This window comes from Zootoca vivipara, chromosome 4 (assembly GCF_965207765.1).
Source record: "Zootoca vivipara chromosome 4, rZooViv2.hap1.1, whole genome shotgun sequence".
Lineage (NCBI taxonomy): Eukaryota > Metazoa > Chordata > Lepidosauria > Squamata > Lacertidae > Zootoca > Zootoca vivipara.
Window position 1 is genome coordinate 80541224 of NC_142587.1, and position 19294 is coordinate 80560517.

The window sequence follows — 19294 nt, forward strand, 5'->3', positions numbered from 1 at the left end:
TGACTGGCCCAAGGTCACCCAATGAAATTCATGGCTGAGTGGGGATTCAAACCCTGGTCTCCCATGTCCTAGTCCAACACTCTAACCATTACACCACACATTACACCAGCTGTGGCAATAAGCAGCAAGAGGTCTCTTAAAAACCTGCCCAGGTCAGCCTGTAGCATTCTTGGCACACCAAGCTGAGCAGAAAATGTGCAGTAACTTTACAGAAAACGATAGGATAATCCGTATTGTGGCTTGCCCCAACAGGTAACACACCAAAGGTGTTTATTAGAATACTGGTTTTCACACTGTGTTCCAGGTTCCTTCATCAGTGGAAAGATCAGTAATGGTAGAACGGCTTTCCTGAAAGGCAGCTTGCCCAGCAACAACAACAAACTCCCTCTGAAATGCACAAATGCATGGGAAGGTTGGGTGCCTTCTAAGGTCGCATTCTGTTCATGTTAGGGTGACAGCAAAAATCCAAGGACAGGAGTGGGCAGATGTCAAGTTTGCAGCACCACCATCTTGTCTTTTTACTTGACCCCCAAAATCTACCAGCCAGAGTAAGGTGCAAAATACAGAGAGAGGAGGAATACGGAATTAACGAAAAGGGTACCTTTTTGTATTCAGTACCAGAACTAGGGCTAAATGAGAAATTCAATTCAGTTGACATTTAAAGGTGAACCTAGCAAATCTGCACGTCCCAAAAGCAACACATGAACACAGCCATCTTTCAAAATTTGCACTTCTTCAAATTTTGCAACGCAGTTCCCCAGCCAAGCAGTGTGTAGGAAAAGTGTGTACATCAGGGTAAAGCATGCATAAAAAAATCACAGAGAACATGCAAAAAAATGCATTATATTAGGGGAAAGAATATTTGCATACAGTTTGGTGACATTAGCATTAAGATGCTAATATATATATATATATATCGCAAAGTGATGTGGAAATTTGGAGAACTAAATATAAGATGGCAAAATGAGAGAAATCCAAATTCACCCACCCCTAAGCAGAACTGACTTCACAGCTTCTCACTTCTTAATTTTAACAATCTAGTTTAGGATTAGATGGGAACCTTACTGTTGTTTCTTTTGCTGTTGTTGGTTTTTTTTGTGTGTCACACAGTCATGAATCAGAAAACCTTGCTGATTGCCCAGAATCTACCACTAGATCTCACCCTACCTCCTTTCCACCCTGTCTCACAGCTCTTTGCAATATTCAAAGTTTCCTCAGCAGATTTCCCCAGGGTTTCTTGGTACCAAAGTCATGGTAGTAAAAGGCTCTCTAGAGCTAGAAAAACATGAAAGCCACGAAGTCAGTCCGCTACCTCAGTAATCTGCTGCTAGTAGCCAATGCAGCGCCCAAGAGAGGTTCACAATAAGGGCAAGCCAGTTATATCCACCAGCAGTTCCCAGCAGTTGCTAGTTAGAAGCAGATGTCTCCCAGAAAGGATGCTGAACACATGGCTATCAGAGTCCAGTTCACAGATGGAAATGTACCCTTTTTCAGATGTTTCCCTACCTTATTGTAACTGTGTGGAGAAGAAGAACAGAGCCCCACAGCGCTCTTTCCCTCTCTTTCTCTCTCTCCCCCCACCCTCTCTCTCCACTCCCCGCCTGCACCCACAATTTAGGGAAATGCTGGTTAAGGGGGAAGCTGTAATATATGCAGGTTCAGAAGAACCTCCTTTGTGCTTGACATGTTTTGAGCAGTGCTCTTCCTCAGGGGCAACAGTAAGTTTTTGGTTTTCAATCAAGGGAAATTCCACCATCCTCAAGCCAACATTTTCAAGAACTGTTTTTCAACACGCTGGAGGTTCATCTTTTTTTGTTTTGTTTTGTTTTGTTTTGTTTACAGTGGTGCTTCTTTGTCTCTCCCCTGGTTAAGCGGGGGGGGGGCAGAATTGCTCCAGAACATTCTATTCTAGAAGGTAGGCCACAAAAGCAGTAAACTGAACCGACAGAAGGAAATATCGAATCACATCTGTAGGATATAGTTAAGATGTATTATTTACCTTGGCAGCAGGCAGCTGAGACTTTTTCTTTTCTCCAACTTCACTCCCTGTTGCCTCAAAATCCTTCTTTATCAGGACCAGCCCTACTATTAGACAGCGTGAGGTAACCGGGGGGGGCAGGGGAAACGTCATGTCCTGAGCCCCCTTACTCATATTCATCTGTTGGAGGACAGAGCTGAATGTGGCCATTGCCGGTACTGAAGTAAGATTTTACTGCTGTTGCAAACGGCTTCTGTATGTGGAACACTGGTGGCCGCCATCTTGTCCTTCACCTCAGGCAACAAACTGCCTTGAGACAGCCTGTGTCTTTATTCAGGCATCATATGCACCCAAGAGGTGCAACAGCATTTTGACCCCTCCTTTGCTTGTAACACCAGCCCAGGTCTCTGTGGAAGCTGTTGATCAGTACCAGCTGGAACTGAGGTGGAATGTACCAAGTGGTGCTTCAGCAAAGGGGTGAACTCATCCATGAGTCATTTGCCGACCTTGAGGATTGTATGCAACACAGGAGCTTTTGGCCATTGTTTAATGTCTATATATTGTTCCCTTTGGTATAGCTTTTTCCTTTGAGGAAACTTGACATTTAACAGTGAAACGGGAGTATTTTCAGCTGGTAACCCATCAGGAAGGACGAAGAATTTTACCTGAAGCAGAATATTAAAGTACTGTATACCAATTTTACATCCACCTGGAACACTTGATGAATTTTTATGTGCTTAATTGCACTATGGACTGGTATTTGTTAGTAGTATTTATGCACTATTGAGCATATATGTCAGGCCATTGCATTTACATTTTGTATTTTGTAGTATTTATTTTCACTGTTGTTTAGCATATAAATATATTTTCATTGTTTATTGTCACGGTTTTTTGTTTTGGTTTTGTCAGGTCTCTGTGGAAGCTGTTGATCAGTTCCAGCTGGAACTGAGGTGGAATGTACCAAGTGGTGGTTCAGCAAAGGGGTGAACTCATCCATGAGTCATTCTTCATCCACGACACAAATATATAGATGAGAATTGCACTCTAATACTGTCAAATGTTGCATCCCCCACCACACATTTAAAGCACATTTGTATCACTTTAACAGGCATTTCCTTGATTAATTTTTTGGGTCCGTAGGGCCATTGTTGGCAACTCTTTCGCCAGTGCAATCCTACGTAGGTTACTCAGAAGTAAGTCCCACAGAATCAACTGAGACTCGTCAGTACAGAATTGCATCCTAATCATAAGTGCCAAGTACCCCGTTTTCCCCAGGAAACCCCCATTTTTACTTATGTTTTCCCAGTGGTCCCCCGTATCACTTCATCTCCCGTTTTTCTCCGATATTTTCTCCTGCCGGCGGCCATTTTTTTCTTTCTGATTTGCCCTTCTATGGGCATCAAAAATGGCCGCCGCCGGCTTCAAAAGTCGCATCTACGCATGTCCGGAAGTGCATAACGCGACTTCCGGTGTAGGCGGTGGCCATTTTTGGTGCCCATAGAAGGGCAAAGCGACACCAGAAGTTACGTCGACGCAACTTCCGGTGTCACACGGCTGCCAGTCCCGGATTCTGCAGTCCGGGACTTGGAAGGTAAGATCCTAATTGCTGCTGCAGTCATATACCCTGGTACTTGGGAGTAATCCTGTATCTGGTTACTTGGAAGTACTCTCTCTCTCTCTCTCTCTCTCTCTCTCTGTGTGTGTGTGTGTGTGTGTGTGAATGACAGTCCTGGCAAGGTGCAAATGCATGAATCCTAATTGACTTCCATGGCTCAGCAAAAAGCAGCAACTTTTGGTTTTAGCTATTTCTTTTAGATTTAAAGTATTACTGTATACAGTGGTACCTCGGGTTAAGAACTTAATTCGTTCCAGAGGTCCGTTCTTAACCTGAAAATGTTCTTAACCTGAGGTACCACTTTAGCTAATGGGGCCTCCTGCTGCCGCCATGCCACCGCCGCACGATTTTTGTTCTCAGCCTGAAGCAAAGTTATTAACCCGAGGTACTATTTCTGAGTTAGCGGAGTCTGTAACCTGAAGCGTCTGTAACCCGAGGTACCACAGTACAGCTTTTACAGAGGCTGCCTAATAACAACAACAACGTTCCTTGGGTGGTAGTATGTTTCAGTCACTACAGTAGGAGCCTGGAGTCAGTTTCCAGGATCGCAGGTACACGGTGCACAAAAGTATATCAAAGCTGTTATTTCCACGGAGAAATTAAATTGGGTGTTTCTGCAAAGAGCAAGCTCGTGTGTGCTTCAGCATCTTTCAGGATTTCCAGGCCTCAGGGTACAATTATATATAATTTCTCTGAAGCTGAGTAATCTGCACTGTGTGCTTTTGTCTTTGCAGAAATGAAAGGTAACGTGTTGTAACTCATTCCTTGTGAGGAAAAAAGCAACAACACTGTGTGTAATTTGGGAACTGATTGACCTTTTCATCCAATGTTTCTTTTTCTACCGGCACCTACTGTAAGGGAATTCACTAGGCAGTGATGGCATGACTGACAATAAGAAAAGGGGAGGAGAAGACTCAAGGTGGTTAATGAAGACAATTGCCTATAAATAGAACAAGTTTGTTCAACATACGTTGGAAACATCATTTGGCAGACAGATTTTTTGTTGCTGTTGGATTTCTTCTTTTTTGACTTATTTGGAATGGAGAGAAGTCTAACATTGCTCTACTTTCTCATCAATTTGCTAGCTTCTGGATTTTCCCAGTGAGAAAATATGAGTATTTTGTTGTTGTTTAGTTGTTTAGTTGTGTCCAACTCTTCATGACCCCATAGACCAGAGCACGCCAGACACTCCTGTCTTTCATTGCCTCCCGCAGTTTGGTCAGACTCATGTTCGTAGCTTTGAGAACACTGTTCAATCATCTCGTCCTCTGTCGTCCCCTTTGCCTTGTGCCCTCAATCTTTCCCAACATCAGGGTCTTTTCCAAGGAGTCTTCTCATGAGGTGGCCAAAGTATTGGAGCCTCAGCTTCAGGATCTGTCCTTCCAGTGAGTACTCAGGGCTGATTTCCTTAAGAATGGATAGGTTTGATCTTCTTGCAGTCCATGGGACTCTCAAGAGTCTCCTCCAGCACCATAATTCAAAAGTGTGTAGCACTTTAACAGCACCATCTTTTAAAATTTTAAATAGTTCAGCTGAATTATCATCACTTCCACTGGCCTTGTTATTAGCAGTGCTTTCTAAGGCCCATTTGACTTCACTCTCCAGGATGTCTGCCTCAAGGTCAGCAACCACACTACCTGGGGTGTACGAGACAGCCATATCCTTCTGTGATCCATGAAGGCAGTGATCCATGAAGGAGATGAGTATTTTAGTCTTCCTTTATCCGTTTTGCAATGTGGGGGGAAAGGATGGAAGTTAATTTCCGCAGACAGCCATTCCAGTCAGGAGAACTTGGAAGGCCTCCAAGGACAGGCATGGTTTGCCCAGAACTCCCAGAGAAGAAATGGACGAGCAGCACCCTTAAGCTTTAGTTACAGGGAAGAGTTATAGCTCAGTGTTCGAGGCTTGGCTTTTCATGCAGAAGCTTCAGTCCCTGGCATCTCAAGTTAGGGCTGTGAGAGACTCCTGCCTGAAATCCTGGAGAGCTGCTGCCAACGGTCTGACCAACGGTCTGACTCAATATAAGGCAGCTTTCTATATACCGGTGTTTCTAAAGCTGCAATACCTATTTTAGGCTGCATACCTAAACCCACTTACTTGGGAACGAGTATCACTTAACCGTTGAGTAAATGTAGTGTCAGAGGCAGTATGCTTATGAGTACCAGATACTGGGAATCAGAAGTGAGGAGAGAGAGATGTAACATTCCTGTCCTTGCTTGCAAGGCTTCCCATAGGCATCTGGTTGGATCAGTCCTGCTGAATGAGATCAGCCTCCTGTTCTCACAATGACCAACCAGATGTCTAGGCAATTTCACTATTACTTGGATCATCAGGAAAAGGTGTTAGTAAGTGGGCATGGGAAGGTTGCATTTGTGGACAGCTGCTTAGTATTTGAGGGTGGAGGGAGAGCAAAAATATACATTCTTATTCTTTATGCGCTGATCTGTAGATGCAGATGAAAATGTGTATTCTCCTAGTACTTGTGGCCACATAATTTGCCCATCCACACCAACTCATGCACAGGTCTATTAAAGCATTGCATCTGCTGCATTCAGATACCTTGGAATCAGGGCCGTTATGAGATTAGCAAGAAGACTTTCCTGGAAGTGTGACCTAGTCCTTTTATGGAGCACCATTCGCTAAAAGGTTTCGTTGCTTTTAGTTTACTGAGCTTGCAAACTTTTCGTATTTTATCTAATTTTTTCATGCACCGCTTTGGTAACTTTAGGTTGTGAAGGCCTTTTGAAAAACTGCAAATGAGTAGATAAATAAATTTTAAAGAAGTGAAATGAAGTCAGTGAAGCAACAGCTTATAGTGGGAGATTATTCTGAACCCTGTCTTATTCTGTTAGCCAGCAGGACTTTTTAAGGTTCAAAGGACAGCATGGGTCTGTAATCCCCTTTTTATCTGCCGGATGGAAGCTGAGAGGATTCTTTCTTGGGCTTTTCAAAATCTCCCTTCAAAGTTTTATCGCAGGCCCTGGACAAATGATGCCTTTGAACTTTTTTTTTATATGCCTTGACACTAATCAGCTCAGTCAAATTGAACGTTATCTCTGTTCTCATCCCTTTGAATTTGGTATGATTGTAAGGAAGTGTTCTTGAAATGAGAGAGAATTTGTCTCAGAGCCTTCACATTCTGTTCACACATTCGCCAGGCGAGAAGGCTGCTCAGTTTTAAATGTGACTCTGTTTAACTATTGGTCACCTGCAATCAGGAAAGGAGGGGGTGATGCTTTAAAAAAGGCAATAGCCCAATATTGAGGTTTTTTTTAAAATAAAAAATAGTAAAAAATGTTTCTGAACTTGTCAATAAGTCAAGTAATTGCATTCTGCACTGTCAAACCCCATCGTCCTCAGTTTCAGATACTCATGGAAGTCTGCACTTTGTGGTGCAGCAGAAGATGGTGCAGCAGGATAGCTCAGTCAGTAGAGCATGAGACTCTTAATCTCAGGGTTGTGGGTTCGAGTCCCACATTGGGCAAAGAGATCCCTGAATTGCAGGGGTTTGGACGAGATGACCCTCATGGTCCCTTCCATGATTCTAAGATCAACCCTAGTGGATCAAGCCAAGGGCCCATCTCACCCAAGATCCTGTTCTTCTGAGATTGTGCCCTTGAAGTCACTCAATTGGTTTTTAAAACAATTTAAAAACTTACAATTTTTTTAAAAAAATCAAATTACAATTTTAAAAATTACAATAAAAAACCCCACAACCAGAAAAATAGAGTGGGCCTTGTAAATATACATCTCTGGTGTCAAAGGCCAGGCTAAAGAGGAATGTCTTCAACATTTGCCCAAAATTGTATATTGAAGTTGCCAGTGTGAAGTGAGTGCTACAACTTAGGGGCTGCCACAGAGAATGCTCTCTCCCAGGACGACTACCCATCTTCTGAGGGGGGTGGAACCACTAAGAGCTAAAAAGGCCTGAGGAGAGGTAGTTTTTTTCCAGACATTTGTGACCTGAGTCAACTGGGCCCAGCAGTGCACATTTCCTTTTAGAATAATTTCCCCTCCCACCAACCCCCCCCCTGTGTTATCAAAACCAAATTACAGGGAAATCTTAACATTAACTCGCTGGAGAAATGATGTCACTTACCCTGATCCTTAGTATGCCCTCAATCAGCTCTCCCTGTCAGTACACTATTATGGAACATTTCCTCTAATCCCATCATTTACTGCTGATGTGATCCACAGCAGGACTGCTGGCAAATCCACCTGCAGCCCTTTTCATTCTATAGATGGGGCTGCCGCCTTGCAGGACACAATCAAAGGAGCTCCTGTGTGCTGCAAGGGCCAAGGACGGTGTGCCAGCAACACTCATGCCTAAAGCAAGTATGGATTAAATTGCACCCTGCTAACACAGTGTGCGCATTGTGCTCCTTTGTTATGCAAGTTATACCAGTTGCATTCTCTTGCAGAGGGCATGCACTAGCTCAAATAAGGGGTCTTTGTTTTTTTCTCCCCCCTTAAAAAAAAGAAAACTCAAACAGCGACTGAATTGGAATGTGCTTCAGGTTGTAATCTAAACCTCTAGTCATAAGGCTCAGAGATGAGGCGAGAGGATTAATTTAATCTACAGGAGATATTGCTCATAAAGACTTTGGTGCAGGCAAAGTTAAAGCCCGCAAAAGGTTCCACAACAAAGGAGAAATGTTAACTGTGCTTAACCAATCTCGGACACTGAAATATCCTTCTTCATACAGCGCATAAACTACAGAATTTGCCCCCACAAAAGGCACTGATGGCCATCGACTTGGATGTCTTTAAAAGAGGAGACCAATTCATGGTGGATAAGCCCATGGATGGCTACCGGTACTTGCCACAATGGCTGTGTTGTCCCTCCTCTTTCAAAGGCAGTATACTTTTGAATACAAGTTGCTTGGGAATTGCAGGTAGGGAGGGTGCTGTTATGTTCTGGTTCTGCTTTGCATGATTCCCATAGGCATCCAGTTGGCCATTGTGAGAACAGGATGCTGGACTAGAAAGGCCTTTGGCCTGATCTAGCAGGGCGCTTCATATGTTTTTATCTCATTATGGTTTGCTGCACCTTGTACAGACAACTTAGTAATTTATCCTGCTTGCAAGTAGTTACAGTGTGAGAACACCACATTATTCAAGGTGCAAAATATTGTGTTGATTGTGATGGTTGCTTCAGATATGCAAGACACCATTTGATGTTACTGTGGTGTACTGTATAGGCAAGCGTGAATTCGTTATGGGATTGTACTTGTTTGCTCAGAGTTTCATAAGAGCCCCAAAACTGTGTGCATCTATGAATGATATGCAAGCAGATCTGCTGCAATAGCCTTCAAATTGGCATCTTACAACCCTACTATTCTATGAGTCTACATGCTACTTTAGGAAGGGTCTTCAGACACTTTGGGGCTCCTATGTAGATCTTCTCACTGGATATACGGTACTTGTTTAAACAAAGGGACCTGGGGCAAGACTTGTGAAGACTGCTGTCACGAGTTCCACAGAGATGGCTGAGTTGATCACCGTGGGGAGGGAGGAACGGGCCGAGAGTTCAGAACTGGTTCCTAGAAAGGGGCCTAGGAGGCACTGATCTATATGCTGGGGAGCAGGTGGTCAGAGGAGAAGCCCACCTTAGTGACAAGCAATACCCAGTTTCAGTTAGTATGTTTGGTGAGCATGCTACCACACCCTAAAAGTTGTTAGGTGAGTGCATCTGCTCACTGGCAGGCAGAGCCTTCCATTTAAAGTGATGTAATGTGTGCTCAAGGAGACCAGGCTCTGCATTACACCAGTTCTGTTACTATTTTGTACAAACTTTTCTCATTAACTGCATTGCTTTTGTACGGCAATGATTTATGTGCGGACATGGGTCCTCTTCTAAGTTTCTAATTGAGAAAAGCAGTTGAAGGCCACAAGCTAAAGAAATGTGAACACAGGATTGTTTCAAATGGTCACCCAAAGTGACAACACAGGAAACTAAGTGACTTACTTATCCATCGTCACTTCCAGTTTGTGGGTGTACATATGCACAGGTTATTATATTTGAGGGAGAGTGTGCATCTTGACACAGAAGATACAAGCATCTCCCTGCTGTGCTCCAAATTTGGAAGCAGCAATAAAGGAAGCATGAATCAGTCTTATAGCCTAAAGAAATAAAAACAGACTAAAAGTAGGCAGAATCATACTGAGATGGTTTGACATGTTTCTAAAATATAACGATTATTTAGTTGAAGATCTATGGTTGAAACATACATATATACAAATAGTATTTAAATGACTATTTATTAACAAATAGAAAAATATATAAACATATACACAAAATTGTAATTTACAGTCTTCGTCCACCCCTTTGAATTCCTGCATGTAAAAGAATATTGGGAAAGCATTTTTGTTTGAAAGCAAATAGTATAAAAAATTCAGTGTATGTTTTCTATTGGCATATACAAAATTGCTTGCCATAGGCAACATAATCAAGACCAATTTGGTTGAATCAAACATTTTGTAAACTGCATTTACACAATATGCACATTTTAAAATCCTGTTCTTGCTTCAAACTTTTGATCTTCATTACAATGGGGCACATACCACAGGCCTTTTGAAAGCAGTTTTTAGAGGTAAACAGTAGTCTCCACGCATAGTCTTAACCATTTTGCAGAATACTGAAATGCACATTGGATTATTTTATTTACAAAGTTTACACACATATATGGTTCTTCATGCAAAAAAGTATATGTATTATTTGCAGGTTTTCACTAGCACATAAAAACATGAATTTTGTAACAGTTTTCTAACATAGTATAATTTCATTGGATGTTTGCTTGAAACTAAACTCCACGTATTTTTTAAGCAGAGGTTGAATGGCCTTCTGTCATGGATGCTTTAGTTGGAAGGGGTTGGACTAGATGATCCTCAAGGTCCCTTCCAACTCTGATTCTATGATTCAAGGAGGCTTGCTTCCCACATTGGTGTGTATACAGGACTACAGCCTTAATTTTTCAATGGTACTAAAGGATTCTCCACTAAATATAACACAAAAGTCTCGGTTCTTTGTTTCAAAGTTTAAAAAATATACAGGATATAGTTTAGCCAAAAGCAAACACTTCAAGTCCTCCTGGTATTATTGTGAGAGTCAGCACTACTCATAAGCACTCCAAATGAAATCAATAGGACTTAAAAGTATTTAACTTTCCTGCCAAAGTACCCACAGTTTTAGCACACCATCATAGAAATGCAAAAAAAGTATGGGAGAAATACCTGGCTGGGAGTTGGAGTTAACAACTTTTGGCAAGCAAAGTTGCTGCCACATTAGAACTGCACATGTATCTGGGAATATGCATCTCTGAATACAGTGAGACTTAGAATTCTAAGTAAACATGCATAGGATTGCACTGTAAATAGCTGTGAAAAAAGCACTTTAGTATAGTCTTGCAATCTTCACAGCATGTTTTCTCCACACAAGTATTTACGCATTCTGTACTGTAACAGGCAGATCCCAAAGTTCCCAAGTTCACAATGAAGTTTCATTTTATGTATTTTTAAAATGAGATTCTTTTTACTGTTGTATATTTGGCCTATTATGTATTAACTCAGTACAGCTTGTTGAAAATCCTGTTAAATGCTTCCTTTTGCTAACAGAAAAAATGACAAACACCTGCTATTAGTAGCCACACACACACACACACACACACACACAATTCTATTGCTCTTTATATTTACATAATCTGCTTAGCAGTAAGATCAGTCCTGCAAACTTTCCTTGTGTCAATGAGACACAGAAGCTTGCTGTTTAGAAAAGAGACAGAGTACCAAGCTGCTCCTTGAAGTTTTCTCATACAGCTGCTGTATTTCAAATGCAACTGCCCGAGAGAGCTTTGAAATGCTGCCAATTTAGTTCAGCTGTTTCTGAAACCTTGTAACATCGAGATCCAGGCCACATTCCATCCACAAGCATTCAAAGAGAAGCACGTTGGGAAGCATTCAGTTTAAAGGCTGCCAAGAAAGGTCCTTTAGATTCCTAAAAGAGAGCAAGATGGCAGGTGTTAGCCATATGCACAGAACCTACAACTGGCCACATTCTAGATGTCACTGTCATAAGAAGATGCCTTTGTCATTTTTATTATTTACTGCTGAACACAAGCTTTTGTATACTAATTATATTCTAATTAATAGGAAAAGTACTTTCAGCCGGTTAATTCCAATCAGAAACATTGGGAACAAAAATATTTTCAGCCCACAGAGTAAGTCTATACTGCTTCCCCAGCTCCCTCTGGGGACATTCAAAGTGTCTTCTGACAACCCCATCCAGTCTCTGTCCTGCTGTCCCCTGCTGGTGGGATTGTCCAGGAATCAGGGATTGTCCAGGCAGCAGCCCTCCTAAGTCTGCCATCTTGTCACTATCTTATTTAAATTCAGGGCCTATACATTATAAGCCTGCAAATGTATTATGCTGTCACATCCTTTTTAAAGTTATAATAAATATAATATTGATATAAAGGGCTTAAGTATTGTTCAAAAATAATACAAGATAACAATTGAAATCAGGAATATGGACTTTAAAACAGCAAGGGGGATCCATATGCAAGTGACGTGGAACCAGTGCTCATCCAGATGAGCTGAGTTCAACTTCAGGTGCACAGAAAGTGATCCATACCCTCCTCGGGAGCTCTTAGTTGTGAACATGTGACTGGAGCTGGGGTCATAGACTTTAATAGGATTGGCTATGCAAATCAGAGTAAGATTTTAAAAGTGTTAGGAATTTGCATAAATCTGCTTTTATAAAGCATATACAGTAAAGTAAAATATATACAAGAGGAGGCAGAATTATTAGTGAAGGATCTTTGAGACACTAATTTCAACTAGACAATTTACAAACTATCCTAGATAGTATTGGTAAAAGTTTAATTGATACTACATAGTACTTCACCTGATAGACAACTATTGCTTTGTTCTTACCTGGCCATCAATTTATAGAATCACTAATTGTTTGGTCAAGCTCTGTTGTTGACAGTGGTTCAGCAGTTAAGAACTGGTTTAATGAAGCAGTGATACTGGAAGGACTCTTACTGGAAAGTTCAGTTGATTCTGTCAAGCTTCCAAAATGAGACTTTGTAGACATGAAAACCCTTAAATCCTGTTCGTTATCTGAATCCACAATGGCTGTTTTTTCAGTCTCTAGGCTGAAAGAATTTTCATCTTCTCCTGTTAGCTCAGGGTATGACTCACAGAAAGAAATACTATCACAGCAAGCTGGATTTTGGATAAGAGGCCAGGCATCTGAAAGATCTCCACAGGTTGAATGTGAAAGAGAACCGAGAAATGCTGGAATCATTTCCCCAACAGAATTAGAATTCCTGCAAGAAGTCATAGGAAATAAAGGATGACTTTAATAAGGTTCAAAAAGTAACACTACAAATCAAGAAGTAGAGTAAGAACTAGTGTTCTTATGTTACTTGTGACTCACAGGTGTCAACTCTAGGGATCTTAATCCCTTCAGCTCCCCCAATTTAGGGGGGGCAGCCCCCTCCAATATTTTATGCAAGTTGGCACCTCCCTCTTTCCCTTGGGATCGCCCTCTTTTCCCAGCTTTCCTCCTGACTTTTGGCGCCATTTCCAAGCGCGTCTGAACCAGGGCAGCTGGGGAGAGACAGGTAGGCAAGACGGTAAGAGAGGCAAGCAGGTGAGTAGGGGTGGGGGGCAGGCGAGGTTTGGCAGAAACGTATTGTGAACAGGTAGAAGGGAAGGGGAGGCCTGCACCCAGAGGAAGATGTGCTCCACAGAAGTGTGGGTAGGGGGAAGAAGGGCAGGTGGGGCCCAACAATATTTTGCTCAAATATGGCAGAATCAGTGATATGCAACCATGTTTCATACAGCACTCTCAGCTGCAAATGCCTGCAAACCAAGGTGAGCAAGAGATTTGTATTTTCTCATACGACAAAATCATGTAGCTTTAGTGGTACAAATATGCAATATACTTGCAACAGAAGTGCTACATTGAGATAAGATGTCTGCAACTGAGTCAGCAAGCAATTCTGAAAATTATTGTTTGGAAACACTCTTAGAACTTCAGTTACCGGCAATGACATTTTTTTCAAGCAAGGTGCCTGTTAGAATGAGCATGCATAGTATTTTATAGATCAAGTACTAAGAAATCACCTCAGGGTCTTCAAAGGGGTATATGGATACCCACCCAGAAACAGATAATTAACTTCTTTTTAAGTTGCTAGCATTCACACCACAGAAAGTAGCCCACAACCAGTTTTTATTTAGTGAGCAAAAGTAATATTGATATTGCCATGAATATGAATTTTCCACGAAGCTGGCAGCAAACATTTGTCAATTCAAAGTTTTTCACTTCACTCTTTTAGTTCATTTAATATTTATGACAGGATATAAGAACAGATTAGTTAGCAGCGGACACAAAGAAAGGTCCTGAATTACCTTTCATGAAGTGTATTCCGAGAGTGAAAAGGGCAGCTATGGCAGCTGTGTTCCAGGCTACATGTCTCATCACAGCACAGGGATGGAATCAAATGCACTGGTCCTAAAAATAAATAAAACTTTTATCTTAACAGATGTAAGATCTTCTGGGAACATGTGTTGGAACACAATGTGCAACAATATTCATATGCACAAGCAGAGCCACTGCTTTTAACAACTACAGTATACAGTTTTTGCGGGCGGGGGGGGGGAGCAGGATACTGTTAGCATGAGTTACATAAAATTGGTCACCTATGACAAGTTAAAGCTCACAACTGCCCCTGACAATGTGTAGGTCTTTGATGCCAGTTACAGCCCTATGTGTGCTTAAAAGTAATATCTTAACATTTTAAAATTTCATATCGGATTTCCTGTTTAAAAGGTCATTCAGTGTTATTCTATCTACAACCATGAAGGATGACACATAGCCATTTCTAGATGAAAGACCACATGAGCCATGTACACAACTATTTAAAGGTTCTCTGTAGCCACACTTAGGGAATATGATTGTAAAGCATATCTACAGCCAGGTCATAGCTAAAGTGACAGCACTAACCAGATACCCCTGAACAAAATTATGTAGTATATCATATAAGTTTACAGAAGTACAAAAACTCCCTTGCCCCACCACTGGCAAAGCAATAACAACAGTCCAATGAGGACTAAGCACGTTTGATGGGCATGGAATGTTGCCTAAATGTTGGTGTGGGAGGACTGAAAATCAGGGAACAGGAGGAAATAATGGAGTAACTGGAAACCTGTGCAGGAGAACCACACACTACAATATTTTGCTGCAGGTTCCACTTGTAGCATATAACGTAACAGCTGTCTCAACATGGCAAACTTTCAGTTTCATTTTAATCAGACACCAGAGACCCAATTTCTTCTTTAATATAGAGAATCTGAATTCCAATCCTTAATTGCTAGAATAAAAATCTAATGCACAGTCTGTTAAAGTGCTTGCCAGTAACTTACCGTATGTAGTACTATTATATGCTACAATTTTATTATTATTTCTTTGCCAGATACCTTTTGAAATTACATCATTCTCCACTACCCTCAGAAGAAATGTGTTAATATTTTTCTTTTTTCCATTCCCTATATTCATATAGAATGTGAATGCTAGGAAAGCTTAAGATGTAAGGCAGGTAAAAATATGCTCCTGAGAATCTACACAACGAACTGTACTCAGAAGTATAATGCCAATTGTTTTTGTTATGTTAGAATACTGAGATCCCTGTAGCAATGTTTGGTTACAGAGATTCAAACTCCTATGAAGGGGATAATTTCAGAATTTGGTCATTTAAGTTTTCTCTTTATCTCTTATGTCCCTGCTGCCTGCACTATTCCTTTCCCCATAAACCTCCCCCCAAATGAATGTACTTACGACATATCTGTGATGGGTCCTGCTGACACTGGCAGCATGTTCTATGAGCATACACATTAAGTTGTGGTCTGTCAAAACATGAAAGCTCAGAGCCTTCATAGTGAATATCCTGTGATCTCACAGACCCTTAAGAATAGAAAAGACATTTGAAATGGTTAAATTGTCTTGGTTTTGTTTACAGTGTTTTCTAATCATAACCAGCATAATTTCGCATTCATGTACAAAATATATTCAGCGATGAAGCACTTCATTATGAATCATTCAGATCTCTCTGCTTTTGGGTCCACAGTTAAGATTCTAAAGCATTGTGAAGTAACTATCTAGGCTGAGTATGCACTATACCTTTAAAGCACATTCAAAGCACATTTTGCTCCTCAAAGAATCCTGGGTATTGTACATTACCCCTCACAGAATTACAATTCACAGCAACTCTTAACAGTCTTAAACCAGAATTCTTTGTTGGGGAATGTGCTTTGAGTGTGCTTTAAAGTTATAGTGTGTACCCAGCCGTAGTCTGGCAGAAGTGTAATAGAAACCATTTGCAGAGGAAGAAAGCTGAAGTTCTTTCCAACCAGAAGTACAGGGTAGACCCCAATTCTAGTGTAGAGCTGAAAGCAATCAAAAGTTGTTGAATAAGAAGTGTTCTTTGTCTGCTTTTTTCCCCCTATAAGAAAAATCCAGGCATGGATTACTTTTGGTTGTCTGATAGGAAATTATGGTCCACCTGCTGCTATTTGGCTCATTGCTAATTTAAAGAACATCTTTCACACATGATTTTGGTTTGGGTCATTTTTTGATGCATGTTTGTGTAGTCTTGTGAATGGGTTCACCATATGCCAGGCAAGACTAGCAAGCATCTAGACATGCGGTGGTTGGGCGTATGTTAATCAGATTCACACAACAACCTTTCAATCAATTATTGTCTATGATGTAATCACTCAAGGTGAAGAAAATACTTTGGGAACAGTTCGAAAGTATAATAAGATGCTCATTATGACAATTCAGGTGAAAAAGTGATTGGTTTTAAAGGGAAAGAAAACAAAGGCAACATTATTAAACATATAATATGGAAAACTTACAGCTTGGCTTCTTTTCCATGAATTGCCTTTTACAATAGATAACACAAAGGATGAGGAGTGCTAACAGTACAGTTGCCAGTGCACTGCATATCACAGCAGCTAAAGCAGTGTCTCGTGGACTGGAAGCAGTTGATGGGATTTTCACCAGATTCACTTTTGTAGTGCCTAAATAAAGATAAGTACATACTCATACTTTTTAGCTATATGAAATCAGATGCAAGGAACATCCAAGAAGCACTTAGTGCTTAGACTGAGGAACAACATCCTCAACAACAAATATAACATGAGCATATTTAATACAGCTTATTCATAAATGTAATGCCAGACATAAATTGTTTTGGCATAACTGTTTTCAAAACAGCTTGGGGGTGCTCCTGGATTTAACCTTGTTACTTCAGAAATTCAAGTGGTCCAAAATATAGTGGTTCAATTACTGATTTGAGTTGTATTTAGAACTCATATCTGCTAAAGGTTTTCTACATCTAGCATATTAAGTAGAGTCCGCCACAGTATGTTTTCCAAAGGTTTTCTTTATCACAAATCACCATTTATTAAAACTTAAATTAAAAGTTTCATTTTTAAAATGTTCAGATATTTTGCCACAAAGTTAACCCCGAGGAACAAACAGCATACACAATTTCAGAAAAAGAATCCAAGACAGTGGATTGAAACTGTGGAAGCCTCTATGCACAGAGACTTAACAACTAGAAGGATTCATATGCCACACAGCTGATGAGTGTAACATACATATTTTCCATGCTAAGGAAACTTATTAAAATACTTGGGATGTTCCAAGAGTCATTTTGTCTTAAGATGCAAATGGAGATCAATGTCCTCAGAAGGAATTCATCCAAGGACCTTTTGCCAACTTTGAATACTAATCATAGAATCATAGAGCTGGAAGAGACCACAAGGGCCATCCAGTCCAACCCCCTGCCAAGCAAGAAAATGATCTGGGCCATTCAGTGAGAGGCCAGAAATAAAGGGGGTTATTATTTTCAGCATGCCACAAACAACAGGGGCTGAAAATGTTTAAAGCTGGAAACAGAGCTTGGATCTGAAGTTGTTCCTCAATTCACGTAAGGGGGGCAATAATTCTGCCTGCATCCCATACCATTCCCAAGGACCTTTCAAGCCCCAGCATCAGATTTTCAGGGCATGCAAGGGGCTGCAAAAGGAAGGAGCTGGAAAGCTCCATTCTGCAAACGTGAACTCTCTTTCTTCTTGTTGTTAATTAAAATGTTACAATATTAAAACACAAAATAGTGTTTTTAAGAGATCGGTGAAAGTCGTTTGAAAAGCATTCTCTCTCATAATAGATAAACTAGTATCCTGGGGAGCTGCATGCAATGAATCAGACTGAAAGATGGCTTGAGTATAAACAGCAAAGGACACACACACACACACACACAATATCATTGAATGCTACTGCAGACTGAAAAAGTCTACTTCTTAGCTTCCTTTGCATTGTTAAGTAGTCCAACAGAGCTTTTCCAGGTGTAAAGCAATGGACATTGATTTGATACATGAGGCTTTACAGCCCTCAGAGGCATGAGTGACAAATCTGCAGAGGCACTTTCAAAGGCAAAATTGTTTGTCTCTGTAATGACTTCAATGCCACAGTTGTGACAGGCCATTGAGAGATGTCCAATGCACCATTTGCTCAGACACTGTAGAATTATTTTCATTGATTGAGGCTTGAGGCTGTAGATAAGGTGCTTGTAGCTGTTCAGTCAACTTGCTGTCTTGATCCTTCATTGCTTATTTGTACTTGCTGGGGGGTATTATCCAGGTGGGTCCAGGGAGTTATGAATGTGTCATTTAATGAGGAAGCAGCCATCTTGAAAAGGTAGTGCAATGATGGCTGCTTAAAAACTCCTACTCTGGACCACTTGTGAGAGTGGTGACAGCTCAGCTCCAGCCACAGGCTTAGGCCTGCTTTTGGGACTGAATTGGCCTTGGTCACTCCTTTACCAGGAGAGGGACAGAGGGAGTTCAACCCTGTAAACTCTTGCTGGTTCTCTCATCAGCTTTTGATATCATTGACCAAGGTATACTCTTTGACTGGTTGTGTGAGATGGGAGTTGGGCACACTGTGTTGCAGAGGTTTGACTCTTATCCACTGGACTGGCATCAAAGAACATTGAGTGACTGCACCTCAGTCCCTGCCACTTGCAATATGGGGTGCCACAGGGGGGGGCTATAGTGTCCCCCATGTTACTTAATGTTTATATGAAGTTGCTTGTAATGATCCTTACGGAAGTTTGGAGCATAGTGTCAGCATTATGCAGATGATACCCAGTTTTATTTGTCTGTTATAGACTGTGTACTGGTTTACAGTAATGGGTTGAGTGAGGGTCAATAAGTTGAAAATGAATCCTGGCTAGACTGAGCTCCTGTGGGTGGGTGGTTTCCAGGTCTGGGGGTTGAGTAATGTGCATGTTTTAGATTACACAGGTACACAGCTTGAGAGTTTTCAATTCTTATTTGTTCCTGGAAGCCAAAGTGGCTTCAGTGGCTGGTATACCAACTATGTGAAGGAGCGTCTCCACCCACATCATTCTGCCCGGACACTGAGGTCCAGCTCTGAGGGCCTTCTGGCTGTTCCCTCACTGCAAGAAGCCAAGTTACAGGGAACCAGGCAGAGGGCATTCTCAGTAGTGGCACCAGCCCTGTAGAATGCCCTCCCATCAGATGTCAAAGAGAAAAACAACTACAGGTACCAGACTTTTAGAAGACACCTGAAGGCAGCCCTGTTTAGGGAAGCTTTTAATGTTTGA

At 41.3% G+C, this 19294-nt stretch overlaps 1 protein-coding gene across 6 annotated transcripts in view; it reads right to left on the bottom strand.

Moving 5' to 3' along the window:
* Nucleotides 1–9835: 9835 nt before the first annotated feature.
* TNFRSF19 (TNF receptor superfamily member 19) overlaps nt 9836–19294 on the bottom strand; it is a 52989-nt gene continuing 43530 nt past the window's right edge. For 4 of the 6 annotated variants that reach the window (XM_035115252.3, XM_088668278.1, XM_088668277.1 and 1 more), the window contains 5 exons: nt 16515–16679; nt 15436–15561; nt 14010–14112; nt 12525–12922; nt 9836–11586 (listed from right to left, as the gene is read on the bottom strand). In XM_035115252.3, coding sequence (XP_034971143.1) covers nt 12532–12922; nt 14010–14112; nt 15436–15561; nt 16515–16679 — 785 coding nt within the window. In that variant the 3' untranslated portion in view covers nt 9836–11586; nt 12525–12531. The remainder of the gene's footprint in view (nt 11587–12524; nt 12923–14009; nt 14113–15435; nt 15562–16514; nt 16680–19294) is intronic. The other 2 variants (XM_088668275.1, XM_088668276.1) reach the window with 1 other exon arrangement.